The 25,949-nt window shown below is 40.2% G+C and overlaps 1 protein-coding gene across 2 annotated transcripts in view; it reads right to left on the reverse strand.

The window, feature by feature from the left end:
* Window positions 1–25,949, reverse strand: part of LAMA4 (laminin subunit alpha 4) — a 95,784-nt gene that overhangs the window by 41,397 nt on the left and 28,438 nt on the right. For both annotated transcript variants that reach the window (XM_042877712.1, XM_042877701.1), the window contains exons 3-12: window positions 22,631–22,755; window positions 18,924–19,004; window positions 13,935–14,149; window positions 10,897–10,992; window positions 9,487–9,638; window positions 9,229–9,339; window positions 6,356–6,467; window positions 3,014–3,181; window positions 2,104–2,297; window positions 177–293 (exon numbers count right to left, since the gene is read on the reverse strand). In XM_042877712.1, coding sequence (XP_042733646.1) covers window positions 177–293; window positions 2,104–2,297; window positions 3,014–3,181; window positions 6,356–6,467; window positions 9,229–9,339; window positions 9,487–9,638; window positions 10,897–10,992; window positions 13,935–14,149; window positions 18,924–19,004; window positions 22,631–22,755 — 1,371 coding nt within the window. The remainder of the gene's footprint in view (window positions 1–176; window positions 294–2,103; window positions 2,298–3,013; window positions 3,182–6,355; window positions 6,468–9,228; window positions 9,340–9,486; window positions 9,639–10,896; window positions 10,993–13,934; window positions 14,150–18,923; window positions 19,005–22,630; window positions 22,756–25,949) is intronic.

Raw genomic sequence — 25,949 nt, forward strand, 5'->3', positions numbered from 1 at the left:
GGAAAGGAAAGGAAAGGAAAGGAAAGGAAAGGAAAGGAAAGGAAAGGAAAGGAAAGGAAAGGAAAGGAAAGGAAAGGAAAGGAAAGGTGTTTTTCATTCAGTGATCTAAGCACATGACTTTTTAAAAGTTCAAAAATTCAGGACATACCATTTAGACAAGTCAATGAGGCACCTACCTTTATTACCTCACTTAACTCTGAGCTGATCTTTTGTGGTTCTGCCAGAATAGCTGTGGCACTTAGCACAATACTGTTCACTTCATCTGCTTGCTCTTTTAATTTCTCATGTTGTTTCTACAGAACAAATCAACAAAAAAATTGCTCTGATTGATAGAATAGTGTTATAATTTTTGTTTTGTTACTAGTGTTAATTTAAGAAAAGGTAAACTAAATAGATTTTGGATAATTATGAAGTGGAAGTTTTTCATAGATACCTCTATTAATAAAATGGTGTTATTCCATTAATGTTTAGTCCTTATGGGAAAAAATCTTTTATAAGAATTAATTTTTTAATATTATATATTACAGCAAGAACAGTTATTGGGATTAAGTATTAGTGAATGGTCAGCATAAACAAATCAATCTGTAGGATTTTAAATTTATGGTATTGTGAATGTTTTTCACTCTCAATAATAAAGCTAACTTGAACAATCTCTCATTGTGAGGAATAATAAAAATCCAACTGAAAAATCCAACAGAACACACTTATGACTGCTGCTAGCTCACGTAAGGCTTCGTTTCAGACACGTCACATGAACTGCAACCTGCAACTACAACAATGAAACAACAGAAAAATAAAGAGACTTTATACACAAAGGATCTCAAGCTTCTCGTAGATGACTTCAAAAGAATAATGTGCTTGAGTTATCTACTGAATTATTAGACATTCCACATCATCATGAACTTCTAGTAAAGAGCTCAAAATGGAGCCAATGTGGTGCTATGAAACACAGAGGTTGGTCTGAATTCATAAGATCGTTCTTGTGATGAGAGGATTGCTCCCTAAACTGCTCTCCTCCAGACACAAAACAATTTCAGTCATTAAAATGAAAACAGGTTCAAATGATCCTATATTTTTCTTTTTCTTTTTTTTTTTTTTTTTGCTTGATTAAAAAATAAACAAGAAAAAGAATTTTAGGTGAGACAGTCTAATTTTGCATCCCTTAAAAAAAAAAACAGAAGTCTCATCAAACTGCTGCAAGGAAAACAATAATCTTTTTTTTTTTAATATGAACAATGTATTAAGTACCTTTCTAGTATGAAGGACCTCAAAGTTCAATTTTCTCATCAGCCAGATGCTATTTGAACCTAACTCCACCACTCACATGTGAACTTCCCCCTTCTGTGGGGGTCCCACAGGGGAAGGTCTCCTCTGAGCTCTTCTCTGATTTATTGCTTTGTTCAAAATACTGAAGTTATTCAGTATAAAACAGTGGAAAAGAAGAAACTACTGTAGCCTCATAGCAAGGCAGTTCACCTAGCAAATAGGAAACCCATTTTCAACCTATCTGGTGTTGGTTGGATTTGTGCTTGCTGGTGCAAAGACAATCATCTACTCTTTCTAACCAACAAGAAGAACAACAAAAGCAAAAAAAAAAAAAAAAAAAAAAAAAAAAAAGGGAAGGAGTTTTGCTTAAAAGAGGAGCAGAGAGAAAGTTTGGATAGGGCAATATGAACCCAATGCAGCACAGTCTCTATAAACAGAATATTTCATTAGAACACAACTGTATCTGTGAGCATGAAGTCCTTCCACTTTATAAATGAATGCATAGTAGATGAAACAATTCCAGCACAGTATTTATAGCAACTGTGCTACTTGGAATACATCTTCCTACGTTTAGGCATCAGTAACCATCTTTTCCTTGGCCAGCTAGGACATGTCATGCCAAAAGCAACATGCATTGTCACTTCACAAAAAAAGGCATAATTTTTGCACTTCTCAACTTGTTTAGAACTGGAATGTTAAACTCATCCTGCTGAGGAGTTAAAGGATCTTTTTTGAGGTGGTGATTTCTAAATCTAAATGGTAATCCACTATTTTAAGTACTGGTAAATATGAGCTATTTCACAGATGCTGATAATAAATAGACTGCAGTAATAATACCTCATGTTCTTGAAGATTGGCTGTGTTTTCCTTATTTATTGCCTCTGTTTGTGTAACATAGTCAAGTGCCTGGCCTAATGCCTCCTCCAGGTCTGACAGCTTCATATTGTGTTCACTGAGCTGCTCCACCACATCAGAAACCAGAGATCTGGTGTCATTGTACCTCTCATGAAACTCTTCAACTCGCTGTAACACTGAAAGAAAAATCAGAGATGGCCGATTAGCCAGAGCAGGTACATGCAGACATGCATACAGACTATTGTGTATTTTTATGTCTGTCCTGCAACAAGCAGAGACCTGGGGAAGTCATTTTAAAGCAGGGGCGCTTTCGGCCGCTGTAACAGTCTCAGTGTTATGCCCGTCAGAGCTGCTGGCATCTTTTCCACAGCTTTAGTGGGGTGGGAAAGGCAGGAAAAGAAAAAGCTGTAGCCCCGATGTTTATTTAATGCTTGACAATCTCCTGAAGTCAACAGAGTTACACTAGCTTGGGTTAGGAGACTGGCTGTCTGAAGCTGAGATTGCTTTCATGTTGGCAGATAATGGCTTCTTTGGTTCTTTCACTCTTTTTTTCTTCTTCTTTTACCCCAGATTTGCTCTTGTGCTTTTTTTTTTTTTCCTTCAAACCATCAGAACTAGGAATTATTATTTAATCTCTTTCACTTCTTGTTTAAGTAATTAATGACAGAAGACTGCTGATGGACACACAGGTCTCGTATGACCTGCTCTTACATTATCCCAAACTGTGATGTGTGTGGCTGCTCAACCACCAGCATCTGCTGTTCCTCCCCAGGATCTCAGCATTACCTCCCAAGCTGCCCAGCATGGACCTCAGCATTATGCCCTAAGCTGCCCAGCCTGAGCCTGTTGCGTATCAACATCTGGGTGAATGGAAAACAGATTCAAAACTCACAGTCCTCTGCAGCATGTTCCTCTTCATCTGCAAGTTGCCTCTCATTTGTGAAAGGCTTACGGCGTTTGATCTCCTTCAGCATCTCCTCAGCCACACTCAGCTTCTGGGCAATTTCTTCAGAGCTTAGCTCTTGTTGAATCGCATAGTATTTCATCTTGCTGCTGATTTCTGTGGGAAAAAGGAACAGATGGTCAATCTAGCATGCTACAGAGAAGTAAACATTGTGGAGTACTTCTATTTTTGTGAATCCAGATCATGCTGGTAGCAAAAGAAAATTTTAATTATCCTACGACTCTACAGTAGGTAATTATTATCTTTAATCCAGTCTTAAAATGAAACCTGGAAATAAACAGTTTCTGGCATATGTAGGGATCTCATCAGAAGACGATGAGATTAAACAGGCAACGGTAATGTGCTTTATTTGGCTTGGCAGCTGGGATCATCTTTTCATTTTGAGCTCTGTGGCACGTAGCAGATTGGGGCTTTCATCTGGGATCATGTTTTGAAGTGCTACTGAAAAAATATGATGTTTATTAAATAACAATAGCAGCAAGGAGACTAAAATAATCTCTTTGGCCATCTGAAGAAGTTTGAGGCGCCTTTAAGATATAACATACAACTTCTGGTCTGATGATGGCTTGCTGGTTTGGAGATGGGTAGTATTTCAAGGTTTTAGTTTCAGTTCAGAAAATGCTGTTGGATCCTTGCAGCTGAAATTGAGTTTACCCATTCCCAGAGCAAGCATTATGAAGTTTTCTCACTTTTTCATCTCTGGATTCAAATACCAACCATGTCTTCTTTTGTACCCTTGAGTAGCTTTGGCTTGTGTTCATCACCAGTTTTGGGAATAAGCAGATCTGCCAAAGCCATCTGAAAATTTTAATAAAGTATGTATGTATCATTGTGACACAACAAATTCCTTGGCAGAGTATCTTTTCATGCAGTTTTGGATGGCTCCTGAACTCATTAGTGAAGCTCTGAAGTCTCAGTCTCAGCAGTAACTGAATGGCTCCACAGCTTTCTTTTTCCTTCTCCTACTGGCATGCACAGACAAATACGTGTATGAAAATGGGCACGCATGTACATCTTATCTTCAGAAGGACCTGGATCACTTTCTACAGAAGAGATAGAAGAGAATGATTTTGGGCATGGTGAAAATCATTTTCACCCACCTGTTTCTAACTTCCTTTCTGGGTGAACAGGCACTCTTAATTGCAGGCACAAGTGTTGGTTTTCTACAATAGCTCAACCTGATTTCTGCTATCTGTGTCCTAAACTAGAAACATTTCTGCTTTCTGCACACCCTTTTCTCCCCAAGACAATTGATGATTAAAAAGAATTATCTACACAAGTCAGCCAGTGAATACTTATGACAATCAATGAAGTTTAGGCTGATACCTATAGTCAAAAACTGTAGAAATAAAACACAATGATTGACCCCGTAATTAAAGATGATCTAGAATCATGGATGTAAGAATGCAGTACATTTTTAGAATTATGTGTGCATGGTCTTAGCCTGCCTCATTTTTGTGACAAGTTAAGTTAACTGTATTTGTTGAAATTAAAGTGCTGGTTAAAACATCCATGGAGCTAATGATCAGCAATGATAACGATTGATATGTCACAGCTCTTCCTTACAAAAGCTGCCACAGAACTTGAAATTACTGCTCTAAGTCAGAACCACTCAATTTTGTTAATTAAGGATTTCTATTAATTGAAAAAGGGTTCTTTAACCTCACCTACCAGGCAACTTTCTGTTCTGGCACCACATACAGATTTTTATACTCTCAGCTTTGCTAAGGACTGGGAGAAATCAGTGTGCTCTTCAGCAGAAATAATGTTTTTGTGATGGAGGTGTACAGGGGACTGGAATGCTTTTTCATATATTCCCTTAGATTTTATTCCTTTCTGTAGGTATAGAAGAAGCAGCAGAGATTGGTGTAATCTTAGTTTTATATACCATTATGATAATATTATGTCACAGATACTCCAGATGAAGATGATCATATTGGACTTGCAGTTGTGCTTGGGAAGGTGTTCACTGTTGTTATTTAACTTTTGATGTATAGTACAGTAAAAATTCTTGAAGATCCAAGCAGTTCCTGGCTGTAAATCAAACAAATCTTCCCCTGGGAAGGTCTGAAATATGTACATTTACAGTCAGAAGAGAAATTATGTTTTGAAATTTATGTTAGTTCTAGAGATGCTTTATTGCTCCAGCATGTTGCCCAAAGATGGACTTAAGTTTCACTTGCATCTCCACGTATCATATGCACAGATGAGCAGGACACTGAGATAACAGGAGACAGTTTGTCTCATGTTAACATGAAAAAGCTTTTGGTTTCATTCTTCTAATTTTGGAAGCTCTTAATCATGGTTACCTCTCCTGCTGTGAGACAGCATCCCTATAAGCATTTCTGACAGTCTGCTCTAGCCATCTGGTTTAAAATTCTGCATTTCACTTTGTGGGGAAATGAGAGGCCAATGAAAATGTAGTTTTCTAACTCTACTTACGTATTTCAGGAAAAAAAAGACAACAGTCACCCTCTAATACTGTTTGGATGGGTCTGAACTCAAACTCAACCAGAAATTTTGGTCAGATGGAGCAATAAACAACTTGAGGAGAAAAACATCACCACCTTCCAAAGTGAGCTTGGGGATGCAGTACATCCACAAAATAGTGTACTATTCACCATCTTTTTCTTTTTAGAAGCTTTTGCATGATGCTATATCAATCAACATAGTTCTACCAAGAAACAATTTGCTAAAATGCAGAATATTGGTGATTCACCAGAGGGATCACCAGACTTAGTCAGATCTGACTGCCATGGGTTCAAAAGGAAAAGTGATATTTAAAAAAAATCTGTCTAGCGTTTGTGTGTCCTCTGTAATTTACCTGCAAGACTGGAAAAGAGCACTTGCATTAATCTGCCATAAAAGAAGACACCGAACGTTCTCACCTCCAATCCCATTCTTGTGCTTGTGGCTGCAATCAGTTCCAATCTGATATCAACTCTATTTTTTTTCTTACCACTAGTATATATAAATACCTTGACTATCTATTCGAACAATCAGAGGTTACAAATTGAATTATCTTAAAGTATTTCATGTAAACTTATTTATTATTATTTTTCTTTTTCAGAATGAAAAGAATGAAGGAGATGCACTTATTCTAGTTGTCAGACCACTCAGAGACAACCTTTCATCATGGTACTGCAGGTGCTAGTGGCCTTATGTGTGGATTGCTTCGTCAGAGTACCCGGGAGCTATGGCCGTTTTTTTGCTGGAAGTTTAATTAATACATGCTTCACAGTGAGCTGAACTAGAAATAAATCTATTTACCTTGAATATTATCCCTCATATTACTAAGCTTCTGCACGAGCTGAGTAGCACGACTGTTGGTCTCCATGGTTTCCTTCTGTACCAGTAGACCCTTGCTGGAAGCTTGATTTCCCTATGAATAAACCATGTAAGCAAGATATTAGATTTTTTTTTTTTCTTTCAGATCTGTATGCATGTGTGGAGTTGAGCAGTGTAAACACACATTTAGCTTTTTCCTGATGAGCATGCAGAAGTCCATTTATCATATAAAGTGGTATTTACAGAGCTGTTTGAAGTGAAGGGCTGTCTTGTCGATATTTTCAGTATTGCAGAGTGAAAGATTAAAATCTGTCCCACATTTATCCATCACTTGCTGCAATCAAATTGTCATAAATTATGTACAGTTGTAAACCTCCCATCTGCCGAGTCTCCTAGGCATTCAGTAGGGCTGGCTCATTTTGCAGGATATTACATTTATTGAGTAAGTGTAGAGACTGCAGAGTAAGGCATGAAGCTCACCACCATTTTTAGATCACTGTCTCCCTCATGTGAGGTTGCCTGCTCTGCAACTTGTTAAAATTAATAAAACAAGCATGAGGATTCAAAAGGCCCGGAAGAGCATAGCCACACTCTCATCACAAAAGCCATAAATACAGGTGAAGGTCAAGGAGGGGCCTCTGGAGGTCCTCTGGTCCAACCCCACTGCTCAAGCTAGGACACCAACAGCAGGTTGCCCAGGTCCATGCCCATACAGCTTCTGAAGATCTCCATGGAAAGAGACTCCATAACCTCTCTCAGCAATCTATCCCAGTGCTCCACCATTCACTGCATGTCATAGTAAGGACAGGTCCCCTGATGTTCTGTATTATGGCTGGGGCTGCACTCCCCATTGCATTTCCCATATGTGCATTGAGGTGATGGTTCCCAAACAAGTGAGGCACTGAGTGAAGCTGTTAGGGAGGTAAACATTTACATTGGCATGGCTATCATATGATCTGGACGTGATGTTAACTTTGGGATTCCTTAGATTTGATTTTCACTGGTATATCTAAGGAAGGAGAAGATAACATGGCTGCTGACCACGTGTATGCGTGTAAGCCCGCACCACACGCTTCGCAGTGGCGCAGTGTTCAGTTCAGTGCCCTCTTAGGGTTGCAGCAGCGAAAATCCACACTGTAAAATCTGTCTGAGCATGGGAGTGAAGGCTGGAGAGCTCGAGCTCCTGCTGTGCTCGCGTCATGGCGGCGCCAGACCTGCTGAGGCGTTGGCACCAGGGGGCGCCTGAGGCCACACCGACACGGCCGGGCTTAGTGGAAGGGCTTGTATTGTCTGCTTGCTTGTTTTCAGTCTTTGAAGGGCTTGTCCTTTACTGCTGTCAAGGTTTCCAAAAGGTTAGTGGGAAGCACAGCTGCCTGAGTGAGGGGTTCTCTTAATGGCCCTCATTTCCTCAGTGGCATGGGGCACTTGCCCTGTGCTTTGCTTGGAGCCTGAGCAGGAAACGTGTTCGGCTCCCCCAAGTCTGCCAAACACTCATGGTCAAGCTGTGAGCAACTTTACTCTGCGCTCGTCCCGAGCGGATTCCAGGTGTTACAGACCACATTTATCACATGCACTCACATTTCTCTTTTGAACCCTTGTAATTCTGCAGTGCCCTTTCTCCTAAATATGTGCTGATTAAAAATACCCAAACCCAAATTTTATTTTGTCTTCCACTTGTCTATACAGCCTTTCTTTTTACTCTTTGTTTTTCTTTTTTTTTTTTCTTCTTTTTTTTCTTTTTTTGTTCTTCTTCTTTGTTCTCCTGCATTTCAGTTTTCTTAATGGTATAATTTTGCATTGTGAAGGAATTGGTAAGTGAACATAAGGTGTGGTGTTTTGCAATAAGCATGAAAGACACTCCAGTTGCTGTGTCAGCTGTGGTTGTCTCTGGCTGGAAATAACATAGCCTGGTGTATTTCCCTAAAATTTATATATTTCACTAACAAAAAGCTGTTCAACAATATTCATTTAAAATAGAAGAGATGCAATTTTGAACTTCATTCTTAACACAGAATCAATCATAGAATCCTTAAGTTTGGAAAATATGACTATGATCATCTAGTCCAACCCAACTCACCCCCATGAGCCCACTAACCACATCCCTCAGGGCCACATCTACACATTTCTTGAACACCTCCATGGACAGTAACTCCACAACCTCCCTGGGCAGCCTGTACCAGTGCCTCATCATGCTTTCTGAGAATAAATTTTTCCCAATATCCAACCTGAGACATAGCACATCAGTATTCCTTCAGGGTGCAGTGAAAGTGTTCTGTGAGCTGAGAGCAGATAACCTTAATTTTATGGCCTGACAATTGAATATGGATGTAACATTTATGATAATAATTGTGTTAAAACATATCTTGAGTGCTGATCAGGCTCCCATCTCAGTGGGTACCTAAAAAGGCTTTTAAATCAGCAGCTTTGTAGCACACTGTGAAGTGACTAATCAGACTAAATGGAATTTTACAAGGGCGTACATGTAAAATAAATATAATATGAAGATTCCTAAAGTCAGTCCAAATTACTTTAATGTTGGCTACTTCAGTTTGAAATTGCAAGGCAGGGTGTCTACTGTGCCTATGATGTAGTGGGAGGAAAAAGGAACTAGATTCCAAGGGAAGGCTCTTTGCTGTCTTTGACAAACCTCTGACTATGCTCAGAAAAGTTTGGCTCTTCCTTTCCTGGGAAGAAGACTGTGGGTCTTCAGCACTATTAATTTCGAGCCTCAGTAAAGTGGAAAGTTGAGAAATAAAACATTATCCTAACTTTCTTTCAGGGCACTCTTATGCAGTGAATGTTGTTTGCCAGCATGAGAATATCACATGCCACAAGTGCACTGGCTGTAAACAAACCTGGTCATCCAGGTTTTCTGCCTCTCTCAGGAGATCATTCATGTCATCCACAGCATCATCGACCTCGATGGTCCAAAGTGTGGAGTGGTCCTTTTTTTTCGACATTGCTGCCTGTGTGTAGGGAAAATAAGAAGTCAGCACATCCCAAACCAAATTTCTGCACTGAGGGCGGATATGTAAATTTACATGAATGGATGGAAACTCATTGATGAAAATTACATTAAAAAAAAAAAAGCAAAACATCATCAATATTTGTACCTGGAGATGGGTAGTAGTGAGGTTCAGGTCATTCAAACGTTTCTGAGCTGCAACACCTGTAGAGATGCTCAATAAAGTTGATTTGCTTTCATCAATAGCCAGCACTGCTAACCGGATGTCATCTGTCAAATCCCAAATACATTTATCGCAGCCTGATGAGAAAATAAGTGTCATTTTAGTGCTTGTGAAACTTAACATCTTAAATTTACTTTTGTGTGCTCCATGGGGTTTCCTCTTTCTGAAATGGATGGGCCTTGATTTATATCCATTTTTCTTTCCCTTTCATCCACCCACTCCCAAGGTCCCACAGGACAGGCACGATGCTTCCAGCTGAGCAGCACCAGATGGGACTGCTCTGAAGGGCCATCGAGGCGGCACTGCAATCAGTAGGGAGCGGGAGATGAGGCATTTCCTGGCTATTCCCTAGAGGTTCCACGTGTTTGTGTCCCAGTGAACAACAGATGAGGGTCAAAAAAAAAACAAGTTCATTTTGCCAGCAGCCAGAACTCTGCATTTTAAATCTAGTGATATGAGAAGTAAGGATGTCTAGCAGCCAGATGCTTGGCTGTCTACCCAATTAGAATGGCAACTTCTCAAAGCAGAGTTTTGACATGTTGAATTATGCTGCTGCAGAACTGCACCCTTGTCCTGTAAGAATGTTTGCAATACTACTTTGTTTTTAGTGACATTTGTGCCACCAGTAAATGCAGGAGGCTTAGATGAATATGAAACACAGATTCCTGTAGGAACTTTTGCTTGGTATTGTACAGTCTGTTTTCCTGATGGCAGCAGCTGCCAAATGTTTTTCTTCTAATTGTGCTTCTGGACACGTGATCTCTCTTCTTGGGAACAGACTTAGGAATCCATAGGTGACACATAGTCTGTATAGTACTATAGTCTTAATGCTATCTTTTTAAAACTATCAGTATTCACTAGAAGTTGTAACAGTGCTTTTGAAACAGGCTTCCTGTATTTAGAATAGGGCAGACAGCTGAAAAGCAACTGACTGATGTGTGTATGTCAAATCCAACAGTAACAATTTATATTTCATATAAAATGAGAAAAACAGAAATATATGCAAGGTAGCATTTTAGGGCTATTTTTTTTTTTGCAGGCTCTGTATCTCTAGGCCCAGAGAAGTAATTTTCATGATACATCCCTACTGCTCTGCAGTTTGTACCTAAACATATAGCCTGTTTTATAGAGCTGAACATATTCATGGGCTCAGTCAGGCAAGTAAGTATGAATTAAAATACACAGTTGGTAGGGCACTAGATCTTTGCGTGTTTAAGTACCCTGCAGAATCATGGTACAAGTGTGCACTGGAGAGAGAGCTGAGCTGTTAAGTTAGTATTTGCAAGCATCTGAGAGTGATCTTCATTTTTGGTGTTCTCATAATATTATTCTTACTGATGGTTGGGCAGTCTGTGCCAGTAGAAACTACAGGACTGTCTGCGAGGCATTCTCCAGTCTGGCTGTCACACATTCTCCCACCGCAGTTACATGCTGAGGAAAAGAAAAGGGTTTTAAGATAGTAATCTTCAAAATGTTCAACCCAGCTTTCCCATTCCAAGAGTAATGAAATGATTGTACGTGGGATTGTGCAAAGGTAATCAAACCAAAATCAAGGGCTTCCTTGAATGATTTTTCCTTAATTACATAGATTGGACCAGATGAAATATCAGCCATGACACAGAACGTATGTGCTGAAGTGACTTGTTCAAAGCTTCCCGGCTGGTCAAAAGCAGAGGCAGAAAGGCCAGAGTTGTCCAGCGGTGCCGTTGTACATTACCATCTGCAGAGGGTGACGTTTAGGAGATGTGCTAAGGGAAGCAGTGCAGCTGATGTTAATTACTTGTTATGTAACTCTGCAGGCCTGTGGAACTTCTCAATGCTGTGTCAGGCTCCCACCAAATAAAGTTTCCAGCTGTCAGGGAGTGATAGTGGACTCTAATTCCAGCTTGATCATATCAAGTAAGTATCTCCTACCACTTAAAATGAAGAACAAGTGAGGTTTAGCATTTTTTTTAAACTGAGTAAACTGCGTTTCTTTTGCCAACACAAGTGGCTTTTTAGAAAGTTTAATTTTTAATCTAAAGTGTCTCAAGATTTAATTGGACTTTAAAAATATATTATTTTCAAGATTAAAATATTCTTGGAATGCTTTGATAGAATAACAAAAATTAGCAAAATAGAGGAACAGCAGTGACTTATCTGGAATTCATTTTACTCTTGTGATTCACGGTTTCAGCAGAATCTTGTATCTAACAAAATTTGTTACTGCCATTTTACTGCAGCACATTCATTGTTCTCTGTGAGTTTCCTTATATTTACATTCCACATTGAGCATTCAAGGAATTTTCTATGAAAATTTGTAATACAGCCTCAAAGTCAACACTATACTCTAACACTGGAATATTTCTTTGTAACTGAACCAAAGTTAGAAGTATTCATTCTTTGTACTAGAGATGAAAGAAGTTGGTTAAGAATGTTATGAGGTAATCAACCTTTTGACTTCTCCACAAGTTTGAATTGGCGTATCGCAGCTCCTGAATCTACACTGTTTTGCTATTTCTTTTATTAAGAAGTGAAAGAGAAATCTCAGTTGAAAGCAGAGATTTCTCTTAACCTGTATCACAGGATCTATATCACAGCTCTAGTTTGGATTAGGTTAGTACTCAAGAAAATCAAATTGTGTCTTCTTATTGAACTGGATAACTCTTAGCTTGTTACACAAATGCTTATAGTAAATTCATTTCAAAAGCAGTTCTGACAATATTTCATCAACTTGTTCAAGGGGTACCAAATTTTTAATAGGGAGTTCAGAGTTTCAGTGCTATTGTGGTTTACTAGTGGAGAAAGTTTCTAATTTACCTGCATTTCTGAGGGAGACTTGTAGAAAGCTTTGAAGTGTGGATAAAGGACACATAATTAAGAAATTTAATGAAAGGAGGCTGAAAACTGCTGTTGACAACTACAAAAACTTTTTCTTCTGCATGAAAGAAAAAAGGATGATCTTAGCTGGATAGAAGTAATTGCTTGCTTTTTCTTTTTCTTTTTCTTTTTTTTTTTAATTTATTCTGTATACCTCTTCAGATATTCTGTGAAAAATGTGTACATAGACTTTTTAATACTATGGGGTATTTTTTGACTGTTTGTTTTAAAGAAGATAATTATCTTATTTGAGAATCAATATATGTTCTAAATAAGAACTCTAGTCATTCTGAACTGCCAAATAAACTATAAGCTTGCCTTGTAAGCTACCACAATAGTTTGGCTATCATGGATTTGTTGACTGATGCAGGAGATCATTGCAGTTGCCATGTATCAAGTACAACACATTTGGGTGTTTAGCAGAAGTGAAGGTAGAATGAGGACTGCATAACTTTCTGAAACACAATACTTCAAAATCAGGATTTGCTAGAGTCAGCCAAAAGATTGCTGAAAGCATAAAATGAAATGCGTAAGCAGGAATTGCTTTTACAACCTCAAAATCACAGAGATTGAATTGTGGGCATATGTTGGGTGCCCAGATCCAGATGTGAATAAAGCTTCGGGATGTGCAGTTCCTGCAGCCTCTGTCTTTGGCTTGTTTGGATACCTGTGATCAGCTTTTGGGGTTATGGTGTATTACCTCCTCTCCCTATTCAGCTTAAGTTGAATTAATGTAACTTAGTGAGGTGAATTATACTTTGGAAACAGGAAACAAGAAGGAACTGCATCATACACTGTATGCGTAAATGAAGACTGCTGTACAAAAAACACTTGAGTCCAGATTGTCCTCACAGTTTCTAATCTCCAGGATCCAGAATTTAACACTTTGTAGTAAGTGAATAAAAACTCCAGGTGCATATTGAGTTACAAGAAGTATGGAAATTTTATCAAGACATTGCAGACATACGAGGGATTGCACCTTGAACCCAGGAGTACTTCAAATGTCTAAGCTGGTTGCAAGCTTCAATGGCTTACATTCAAATCAAGCTGAGAGTTAGGAGTAATCCATCCTCCTAATTTGTGTTATTGCCCTTCTGGAAAGGATTCTGGCAATGGGATTGGGAGGGAGCTCCAAGGTCCTTGCTCTGAGCACTTGCATTCTGCCTTTAGCTGTGGTTGTTTCTCATCTCTTTGGAGAAAGATGCAGTCTCTCCTCCCACAGCCAAAGCAATGACGAAGGGCATGAGGACAAAGTGTTGTCTGGCATTTAGTTGGGATATGGGGTCTGGGCTCTTGAGAATTCCTTATGGGTAATGGAAAACAGGCTAGATTCAGGGGTTATTTAGCTGATGGAACATCTACAGTAATGCACTAGGAGTGTGGCCAGAACCCCCCCGCCTCCCAGGCCCACTCCCAGGCATCTGATGACTGATTTAAACATCTCTGGGAGGCAGTCTGTGCCCCATGCAGTACCAACTTTTTTCTGCTCCATTACATTGAACTACAGACAATACCTGTACAATTTTTAGCGAATACAGCGTCCCCGTAGTAACCTGGAGCACATCGCTCACACTTGAAGCCCGTGGTGTGGTGCAGGCAGTTGCGACACTGGCCGGTCACTTCATCGCAGTCTTCAAAAATCAGGTTTGGGTCTGAGTTGCCACTGCAGTCACATCTTTTACAAGTGCTTCCGATTAGCAAAGGATTCCCGTAGTAACCAGGGGCACACCTAAAAGGAGAAGCAAGCCCAAAGTTGACTTGCAATGCCATTCTCGTCTGTAGTACCATTATTCTCTTACCTAATTGATGTTCTCATGAACTGCTGACAGTAGGCAATCACTAAAGGACAGAAGTTAGGAGCTGTACTCCTGAAGATGCTTTTTTATGCTCTAATCTCATACTGTCCTATTACTTAATTTTTCCCTTCTTGAACACTTCTGGTATCTCAGTCACTCTACTCTGTCTTATTTTTTTTTTTTGTATCCTTAGTGGGGCAGTGATTTGTTCTCCATTGTTTAAAATATAACAGCATGACCTTGGCAGAGAGGCAGTTCTGTTGTTTGTTTTGATCTCTTTCAGCTTTGGATCTCTCCAACTATATTGTGTTCTATAGGAAACTGGGGCAAGAGACTGCTTTTCGTGATGTGGAAACTTAGAGGAAGTTCAGATGTTATTTTCATTATGATTGCAGATAACAGAGTTCAGACTGGAAGAGAACTAAAAAATATGTCTGTGATGTGGCACTGGGATGGCAGCTAGTGTTTGCAGAACCAAACAGGTGCTGAATCAATCCATTACATCCACAGCATTTTTTTGGTTTGTTCTGTTAGCCTGTTGGTTGAGGCCAAAGAGTAAGAATGTCTGTGAGCCCAAGAGGAGAGGATGTCTCTGAAGGGTTGCAGAGGGAGAGCAGGAAATAGGCAACAGGCTTTGCAGAGAAGAGTCACTTTTGGGATGCGTTTGTGTTGAATGCTTGTTACATCATAAAATGGGCCAGGTACTGAAACTGTGGTGATTGTTGGAAGTCTAGACAAACCAGAAGTATTTAGGAAGCAGGGAGCTTCCTAATTTAGGGAGCCAGGGCTGTCAGCTGGCAGGATGGAGACAACCTATGTGGCCTGCGGCACTGCTGCAGGGTGGCAGGAGAGCTCGTGACCCTGCAGTCTGCACTACAGAGGCTGGGGACTTGTGGCCCCAAACTTATGGGAAAGAAGAATGTCTGCAGGGAAGGGGTAACTAGCTGGTGTAATGATTGCTCATTGAAGAAGTGAGAGGGTTGAAAGGTTGTTGGAATTATTTAGTTAAGGAGTACTCTGTTATCCTGTTTTATCACCCTGTTGTCCCGGTCTTTTCTCCCATCCATAAAGCTCGGCATTCAGATACTGTTTGTTTTGCTATTTGTGGGTGAGGAGGGTGAGCTCTCATGCACCTTAGTTTAATTTTCTCAAGATTCTGGCTGGGGACACAAGATGAGATCTATTGTCTCCTGAAATATGAACATAGACAAATTTTGGTTCTGCTCTGTCTCAACAATGAAAATGTGGGAGATCTGATAAGAGCTTTTAGTTTTCTGTTCCTACATTTGCTGAAGGTTTTTTTTGTTTTTGTTCATGTTTATTTATTTATTTATTTATTTATTTTTACATAACAGAAGTCATTTCCTCAAGGCTCTTTTGTTCATTTTCCAGTCCTGAACCCCCACAGTAAAAAACACACATAAAATTTTAAGCATCTTAATATAAACCACTTGGCTGCCTCAAATACTGTCTTTTCCAATGGCAAAGAGTCTGTTTGTCTCTTTGCAGCGCTGCCAGAATTTTTGTTGCAGATCTTATCACTTGCGTGACCCAGATGTAAAGAACAAAAATGTGGCCGGGAGTTCTCTGCACTCAAATAAATGTGAATGCAATTCTGAGCATAAGGATTGTGATTTAACTGACTGGAGTGGAATTGCTCCCCTTTTCCACGGAAGTTAGAGCAGGCAGTGATGTGTGTTGCTTCTGTTTAGTCATGCCAAAAGGCTTACTAACATTTTCTAATATTTCAGACAATGTGGGACAGTCACATTGTCCAAAATTTCAAATTTTCAAGATGTATATGAAGTTTTCAAGATGTAAATGTACAGAAATTTCTTTTTCTTTTTTTTTTTTTGCTATTGTTGTTTAAATCTTCTGAGCCATTTGTTTTACTGTGAGCTCTCAATACCTTGCAGCATTTCTCTTTTATCTTCTGTACTTAGATAATTTTCCAAATAATCATCTGTCTGATGTGTCTACCGGATCACAGAAGCCACTGGGCTGTGCTCAGGTGAGACTGTAGTACCAGCCAGTGTAGGCTTTCAGACAGTGACTACCAATGACTGCCTGCTATTCTCCATCAGGGCTATGGTTTCTCATAAGGGCAAGGTGACATTTTATTTTCAGAAATACACCATTCAGTTCACTTGCCAGAAATGCAGTGGGCAATTCCTCACAGATAAATCTGTGGGCCTGGAAGAAAGTCCTGCTTTTTACAATCATCTGACTCACTTTTATTAGCCGTATCTGCTAATCTAGAGTAGCTGTCTAAAACAAATAGGAACTTTTAGAGCTGTGAATAAATGTGTCACCCTCACTTTTCCTTTCTCTTTGCTTCTCAGAGGATGTTATATGTTTGGACTGTGCCTTTCCTCTTTTGAATGGTTGGTAGCATGAGAAGAGGAGGGACTACTGAGTGGAAACTTATTGCTCCATCTTTGTGCTTTATGGTCTGGAAAAGTAGAGGCCTGTGATAAATGTATTTTCCCTCTGCTGCATCAGTAAGGGGCTCTTTGTTGCTAAGAAAGAATATTTCTTCTCCCACATGATTTGTCAGCACTGTGGAGATAGTAAAGCTGCTAGGCTATCTTTGTTTCATTTTACAGCCTTATTTGCTTCCTGCAATTACTGGTGAGTAAGAAATTAACTTCCCCTTCCCTGGCAATGCCAAAAGGACTATTTTCTTCTGTTCACTTTGGAATCTAAAGCATAATTTGTTCAATTATAGTTTTTTACATTTGGATGTTAGCAAAACCTGCATTTCATCTGCTGTCACCTTAGTGCTTTACTGCCAGAGTCCAGGAGCAAAATGACTCATTCTTAAATGTTGAACTGAGAGGTGGTTTTCACAGTTCCTAGGAAAGGCCTCCATAATTTCATATTATTCACCAGCACATGTAAAAGAAACTAGCTAGACTTGTGCCAAGGCCTTGACTTAGCACAGGGAAGCCTCCTACACAATTCCAGGAGATCGGCGCATGTTGTCATGCAGCCACTGTCCAAGGAAGGGTGTCCCGCTGCCCTGTGCCCCTGCAGGCAGTTGGCAGGGGGCATGGAGAGAATGAGGCTGATAGGATGTAGTCTTCCTCTCCCCTGGGGATGTGGGATGGGCAGGAGTAATGTCCCCTCTCTTTTTTGTGCTCCTATGGTGCAATGGCTGCCAACACCAGCAGCTAGTGTTAGCTTGTTCTTTGACAAGTGAACACAGACAAGCATCTCTTGTTAGTCTTTGAAATGCTTTTTGTCCTATCTGACATGAACCAGGAGCAGGACCAGCCACCTAGCAGAAGGAAAGGTCTCTTTGTCACTGCAAACCACTTACCACAGCAGTTTGCAAAGGGCTTAATGCAGTGACTGGGACAGGCTGATTTTTTTTGAAACTTTTTCTGACCCATCTACACATATTTTGAAACAGCTGCAGTGTGTAAGGCTGTGTAGTGGCTGTTAGAAAGAAAAGCTGCTGCCATTCTCCGCTGCTGCTATGAATCTGCTTCTCATTTCATGGGATTTGATTTGCTTGTAGTCTAGGATGACATTTTAATAACCATTAGGAAACCTCACTGACCTTTTAATTGTCTGCATTATCCTTTGTGTATACATCTGACATTTCCTAAGAACAAAAGCATGCAGCCATAGCCCTGGAAACAGGCTTTTTTTTCTTTTTCTTTTTTTTTTTCATTTTGTGCCATCTGTCTAGAGGGCTTTTCACTACTGCTGTCACTGTGTTAGTGATGCAGAGGTAATACGCTGATGTTTTTGCATCCTCTGTAAGGGCAAAAGTCTTCACTCTCTTTTTTATCTTACCTTTCTCTTCATATGTTTATCTCTCTCTCGTAAAGTATCATCTGAATTCAAACCTTGCTCGTTAATGAAAGTGGACTGGAAAGTGGAGTGGAATTCTTATATGGTTCAGGGGCTTTAAGAAAAGTCAAAATAAAACATTGTGAAATTCAGTGTCTGAACTGTTCTATAACCCATAGTCTTTGTGTTAAAGTGGTTTTAATTTATTGTCTGCTCAAGGAGAATTATAATTCCACCTCTGAAATTCACTGTAGCATTGTCCATGTGTGTCCATGGTAATATGGCCTTTTATAAGACAGGACAATAAGTTATGTTTCCACTGCAAATCTCCATTTATTTGTGTACTTTGTCGTTTACTGGAATTGCTTGTGAACATAAGAGTTGAAAAGCAACACTGACCTGTGGTTGTTTGCTTGACTTTGTTTAATAATGCATGTAAAGCACATTTAATGAAAGCATCTGCTCATTAAGAATTTGATCAGATGAGGCATTTTCTTTTCTGCTTTTGAAACATTTAATCAGCAGAAGCCTGTTATGTTTTCAAAGTGGAGCACTGCAAGAGGCATCTATGGTGGTGACTTTTCACTTCAGCTGATCTTTCTGGTTTGTATTTTCATTTTTAAATTTTATTCCTGTTAGTACAATAACCATGTAGAGGTACACAGAGTGCAAGGATTGGGTCAAAGAACATCAGATATAAAAGTCTGTCTTACCTGACACATCTCCACAGGAAGCCTTTATAGATTTTGCTAGGAACTAGACAAGATTCTTGAACAAGCATGATTCAATCAAATGAATACAGGATTTCTCTGTGCAGGGCTTCTCCCTGCATGTATGTAAAGGCTCCCTTGAAGGTTCCTGAACTTCAGTATTACTGACCATTAAGTCATCTTGTTAGTTTCTTACCTTTCACAGTTCGGTCCTGCATAGTTTTCCTTACAGACACAACGCACATTTCCATTTTTTCGATAACAGGAGACTGCAAAGCTGGAATTTCATTAGAGTAACTCATTAGAATAGCAGGCAGTGGCAAACAGTTGGGAGTATTTCTTCACAAACAATGGACATAGGTTGTCAGTGCAAACTCTGGCTCTTGATTTCTCACTGTTGAATATTCCTTCATAGGTTTACCTAAGCTCTGTATGTGATGCATATTAAACCCCTTGTCTAGTCTTTTTAATTAATTAATTAGAACCACTAAGTATTGTATAGCTATATACACTACTTATATATATAGCTATATAGTTCCCGGATACATACAAATTTCTATCTTGCAGCATAGATTGGAGACACCTACAGGTTTTGCTACACGTTTTAGATCAGGGATTTAGGATAAATGTCTATATTGTGCAAACCTCATTGCTTCCTGTCTTTTTTTTTTTAAGGGACATGATGTTGCTTACAAAAAACACTGCAGAGAGCCCTTCAGACTCTGGAATGGGTGCAGTAATTTCCTGTGCAAATCTCACAGTTTTCCTCGGATCTCACCTGGGAGTAGTCAGTGGTGAAAACTGAACTCATTGGTGCTGTAGCAAAGGCTGCTGTACCATCTCTGTGAGAAAGCTAGAAAGACCTTAGTGCCTCTTGTGTGACCATCTTGCCAATTAGTTACGCTGACTGCAGAAATGCCTTATGCAGTAATTTCCATTGCTAAGATTCTAAAACATGGATCTCTTGCTTTTGTATGCTTTCAGGATTTAACAACTGTTTAACAAAATAGAACATCCGAGGAGCAGCAGCAGCCAGATTTGGAAAGTGCAAATCCCATTCGCTTCAAATACAGTGATGTACATGACTTAAATACATCTGCTGTAATAAGGCATACAGTCCTAAAGATGTTTTCAGTTAGTTTGCAATCTGCATGTCCAAATTCCTGCCAGCACTGGAAGGCAACCAGCATACTGAGTGGCAGCAGTTGCCAGCTGTAGGCCTGTGATTGCTAAAGTAGAAGTTGTGAGTCCTACTGCCAACCTCATCCTGAGCAGTACTAGCTCCAATTCCTAAATGGCTGCACGCCCCTTGAGAAATGTCAGCATCAAGAATGACTGTAAGTCTTTGTCCTCTTGTCTGTCTCATGTTTCAGTGTGATGCCAAGCTGTGCTGTGCAGCTGTGGCAGTTTTCATCCCTTCTCCACAGGATTTCAAAACTCCCAGAGTGATGAGAAAGAGCATGATCCACACACAGCTTTTTCCAGGAACTAGAGGTATTAAGGGGCAACAAGAATTCCTGCAAAATTTCAATTCCCAGCAGTATTTCTTAGCTGGTGGGATATCCAGGGTCAAATACATCTGTGTCTGGGTTGGTGTTGTCTGAAAACATTTTGTATAACCAGAGAGAACACAAAATGAGATCCTTCTCATAGAATTCACAAATTAACTTCAGTAAGGCTTTTATGAGAACTTGTTGAGAAAATCATGAGTTTGGCAGCATTCTTCTTCTTTAACAGAAGCTAATTCCTTCACGTAGTTGAACAAACCACATTGTGGATTTAAGTTATGAAATACGGCTGAAGGCTTCCTCAGGCTTTATATTTTTGTGATCTTTTAGGGGAAAAAAAGTTCATAAAATTCCCTCTGGTTTAAAAAGAAGTAACATCTGCTGAATGTGAAGCAATGTCCATCCCCTTTTTTTGTTCCAAAAAGATGACATTATGCTTCATGTAGTTTACTCCAAAAGTTTGCAGGGCAGATATGATCTTTCCAGAAAATCTGGAGACACACAGATGGATCCCAAGAGCAAGTATGTGTCTGATAAGTCTGTCAGCTTGCCGACTTGGTCATTTCATCTATTATGGGCTCACTGGTTATTTCCAATACAGGGGACAAAACAATATCCTTTGTATGTTCTTTATTTGAGACTTCTAATGATTCTCTGATTTCTGGTAGAGTTACTGTATTTTGCCTCAGTATATATGGATTAGGATATAATGAAGGAAAATTACAAGAATATGAAAGGATAGTTATTCCTTGAATTTACTTATGCAAGGCTGAATGTTGCTCAGTCATTAATATTTGCCTGTGTTCCACATGTAGCTGAAGGCTATTGCTGTGGCCAGGTCTCTGTCATGCAAGATGCTGTGCAGGGAGTTTCTTCACATTACTTAGATACAGGCATAAGGCAAACTGGGACAGGATGCTCTTTTAACAACTGCCTTCAGGACTTGATTCCAAGGAAAACCTTAAAAAATTGAAGTGAATTTTTACTGGGATAGATTTAAAAGCGTGACGTACTGTTGCTCTTGAATCATCCACATGACGGCTCTTGGCAAGTTTTGTTCTCTCTTCCCTACCTTACACCGCTGCCCTTTGGAGTTCAGGGCTCTCTTAATCCTAGGTTCCCCATATCTGTGGGGCTGCCAACGTCAGGGGCACTTCTCTGAAGCCCAGCAGGTTGTGGGCAGGGGTTGGTGGAGGCAGGCGGGCCATGCACTGCCCAGTGGCACTGCCCAGAGGACAGCCTGGAGATGGGCTGAAGCCTTAGGGCTGCCCATGGACTGTGCTGGGCAGTTCTTCTTACACACTTTGTGTCCAGAAGGTTAGAAATAATAATTTTCTTTTGCTAAGGAGAAACCAATGCTTCCGATTGTTGTAGTTCTCCTATTTCTGGCATTACTTCTGCTGCTGAAAGTGGAGGAAGCAGGAAGTTTTGTCTGTGAGCTCACTCATGTAAGCAAAACCAGGTTTTCCCCCTGTCTCTTGAGGGTTTTCTTTCTAATCCAGTCAGAGCTGCAGGTTTTCAGCTATAGCTGTTCTCACCCTGTGACCCTCCTCATGTCTCAGCTCACTGTGAAAGTCAGGAGGTAATCTGTGGAGTTTGGCTGGAGAGATTTTGCTCTCTGTTGCTGTTTTGAGCCTGTGCCACAGGGCAGCTGAGCAAAGTGAGGCTCATCCCACCTTGGGGCTGGATGAGAAATGCTATAGCAACTGTAAACAAACACAATAAGAAAATTCCCCTTTGCTGAGGAGCCCTGCTTGCAAGTGGAATGGGAAGAAAATACAAGGGGAGGAGGTAGCTCAGTAAAAAATATCTTCAATCTATTGGCAAGTATTTAGTAGCTTTTCCTCTGTGTACTACAGTAGAATTTGCCTGGATGCCTCTTACATAGCACAGACCTCAAGCAAAAGGGAGCTAATAATATGTTTAGATGCTTTACTGATGTGCCACTAGGCTTCTACTAATTGGTCACAGTTTGTAGTTTTTTGTTTCTTCTGAAGACACAAAATGGATAACCCTGGAGGCCTTTAGCTTGGTCTTGGTTTACTTTTAGGCTTCAGAGGTTTTTGCCATTGTAGCTACGTCAACTGAAGTGGTACTATACTTGTCACAGTGTCCTCCCACCCTTTCCTTTCAGTTCTGCCCAGATTCAGCACAGGAGTTTGCCAAGCTATGCTTTCTCCTGGTTGATTTTACCCTCCAGAGGTCACAAACTGTTTTTTTTGTTTTGTTTTGTTTTGTTTTGTTTTGTTTCTTGTGATAATAAATGGGAGCAGCTCTTAGTTTTCTCACTTGGGAAGGGCAGAAGCTTTGTCTGCTGCATACAGGCAGGGATGCTTACCCAAGCTTACAAAGGGCCCAGACTAGCACAAATAAAAGCGGAGACTATTTTACGTACTTGGCAGCTTCTGGCAGGGGGCAGGGGCAAGGCTGGCAGAATGTGGGTGCTCCTCCAACAACGTCACCAACAAAGCCGTCTGGACATTGCTCACAGTGTTCCCCTGTTGTGTTTCTCTGGCAGTCCTTCAGTGAAAAGAGAGAGCAATGAAAGTTAAATGAAGGTGCTGCCTAATTCAGAAAGAAATCATGTATCTGAAAGGCAAGCGGAATAGGGGCTGATGCCAGACCCCAACTCTTCAAGGCATTGATGGGTGAAGCTAAACTCTATAGTAACTATTATTGCTACAAATCAGAATGCTCCATGAGATTACACTGGCCAGCCAATAAGTGTTGGCAAGGTGCATGACAGGACAAAACAGACACGTGTGTGCAGGGTGCTGGAGCAGAAACAGCACTGGCTGTTGTCAGAGATGTCATGGGCACTCAGGTGTAGCTGACAGCTTTGAGTTGTAAGTGCCAGTAGGAAAGATCTCTTTTCCTGCTACCAAACCAACTTGAAAAATATCTGCTAGTAAATGTTGTCAGCAGATTTCAGCAGCGAGGCTGCTTCTTAGACCTGATAATTGGAAAAGGGCATTAGGGGAATCTGCAGGCAGATGGTGGCTAATACATAATGTGATTCTGATGATTTTTGTCCTGGGATGGGATGTTTTATCACTACACCTTCTTAGTTTTAAAGGAGATCTGTTAAATGGAAGGAAGAAGCAGGGGTCTAACACATTTCTTTCCCATGACAAACTGCATTTGCAGTGGCCTTTTTATAAACTACAGAGCAATGGTACAAGATGTCACTCACTTTGTAAGCAAATTTCCTGTCTACAGTTTGATGTTTTTGAGGAACATGTTTCATCACGCAGAGGAAAACTGGCCACTGGCTGATATTGCTGGAGTTCCACAACAGTAAATCAAGCTATGGTAATGTACACAGAATATTTTTCAAAATTTTTCATCATGCTAGGTACAAAACTGCACCTCTCAGATAACATTTGCAATCCCCTCCAAAAGTCCAAATTCATCTGTAAGCAGTTATAAATTGAATTCAGAAGTTCTGCAGGCCCAAATAAGCATTTTTGTATCATTTGACTGAGAAATGGACACACTCAGATGTGATAGGTTATGAGGGCTTTCTCCTATGCACGTGGTAATGCTCTTCTCTCCATTTCAGCAAAATACCCAGAGTCTGTCATTGAAAAAACACACTAGCTGTCTTGCTGAATTGTTTTTCAAAGAGTAGAACTGTGCAGAAGTGCTCTCTTCCTTCTTCCAGCTGTTCAATGGGTTTTGCAGAGTCCCTGGATAGGAACTCTCCAGGGACAACATTTTGTACTGATACTGTATGGATGCAAACAGCTATGCAAGCTTGAGATAGCAAAGCTCCATGACAGAACTACGTAAAACCATTAGGAGTTTAAGTATTCTAAAACATACTTTACACAGAAGATAAGAAACTTCTCCAACCTGCTGCCAGGAGATGACAATATTTGTGAGAGTGAAGATTTCTAGGAGAAGTTAATGGATATTCATACTCCATAACGTTCCCTATTACAGCAACTTTGGATACTGGTAAAATATGAAGCAAAGAGGCATCAGAAACAGGCCAGGCTAATGGCCCCTAACAAGAGGTCCTTTTGCCACCACTGGAGTCCCAATATGGTCTGCAGAAAACTTTGCTTAGGCCCTGCAAATGCCTGTGTTGTGTTCAGAGTTTGCATAGGTGCTGGGAAATGACCATGGTGCCCAGCTTCTCCTCTGGTAGTTGTTTAATCCCATCAGACATCTCTGAGCTGGCAGCTGGCAATGCCTGAAAGAAGTGGGAAGTTGTGTGTTGGGTTTCAAGACTGCTGGTGAGCCTTTACTCTGTGCTGTCTGTGCCAGAGTTCCTACAGTTGCACTGGGTGGGAGGGGGGCACCCCCCCCCCGGCGAGGGCATGAGTTTTACTGGCTGATTTTCTATTAAGTCAAGATACTACAAATCTGAACCTCACTTTGTACTCCAACTACAGTATGTTCTTTAAAGAAAAAAGTATGAGGAGAGAGGAATGAGATTAGGGAAGATGTTTAATGAAAACAAATAGTTATGTTTCTCTTGTGCTTGCATTGCTAAATGAGTTTTGTATCTAAATCCTGTGAGTTTAGTTTAGTGGTGGAGTTTTCTCCTGGCAACACTGATGGGTTGTTTTCATATATCTTTGCGTGCTTATCATCTATCTCCATTGAAAATTCATCATTTTAGTAAAAGACAATTATCCTTGTCAGAGCACAGAGCATATCATATGTTTTTTTTTACCAATCTTCCTCATTTGAATCGCATAAATGTCCCTAGGACTCATTAATTTAGTTCAGACTCTTTGATTCAGAGAGACTTTGCATATGTTATTGCTTTTTTTCTTTGTAGTCATGCAGAGCCCGTTGCACAGCAACTATTTATTTCTACAAAGCTGTGATTTGGCCAGAGAGCTCTACAGCAGGTAGAATATGATAAGGAAAACAAAAACAAAAACAAAAAATCTCTTTCTCTGTGGATCTTTAAATATATTAGACACCAATAGCTGCAGAACAAAATGTGGGTTTTTTTCATAGTAATATTTGCTGTAAAGAGAATATTTAGTATGCACAAAAGCAGAAAGTACTGTTAACAAAATGGCTCTAAGATGATAGGCATCTGATTCAGAGGAGAGGAAGGAAAGAAGCCCACTGAGAGCAGAGAAGCTGAGAAGAGTAAATGAAGACAGAGCTATGGGCAACACCTGAGAGATGTCTGGCCCTTGCTCTCTCCTGTTGTGGTAGCACAGACATTGCGTGGCCACTGAAGCATGCAGTGTGAACCAGGAGAAAGCAGAAGGTGAGTACATGTTAAAAATAGTTTGCATTTGTCCTTCTTCAAAGCAAATGCCATTTTGATATATTGCAAGAAAGAGATGAGAATGTAGGAACTGAAAGCTCAAAGAGAAATAAAAATCTTGTATCTAATGTGCTGGCAGTGGCCTCAGGTGGGCTGCATTCATTTTCAGTCTTCACCATGCTCTTCATTTTTGCTCTGAGCCATTCGCGTCACCTCTTTTGGCCTCAGCTCCCCAAGCAACACTGGGACATTAGCAGAATAAATCCATTACTGGTTTCCAAAGCACAGATTCTATTGTAAGGAACACAGCAGGACTGCAGGGTAGCTGATACTGCTCCATACATTTGCAGTACTTTTCATCTTCTAAACTGAAGGGAAATGCTAAAAGGCCCTCTTGCCCCAAAGGCCTGGATGCTAAATGCTGGAGGCATGTCTGTGGTTTTTCTCTGGTTAGTGATTATGTAAAAGTGGCTTT

Source organism: Lagopus leucura, unplaced genomic scaffold (assembly GCF_019238085.1).
Source record: "Lagopus leucura isolate 7727_CA_CO unplaced genomic scaffold, USGS_WTPT01 Super-Scaffold_73, whole genome shotgun sequence".
Taxonomy (NCBI): Eukaryota; Metazoa; Chordata; class Aves; order Galliformes; family Phasianidae; genus Lagopus; species Lagopus leucura.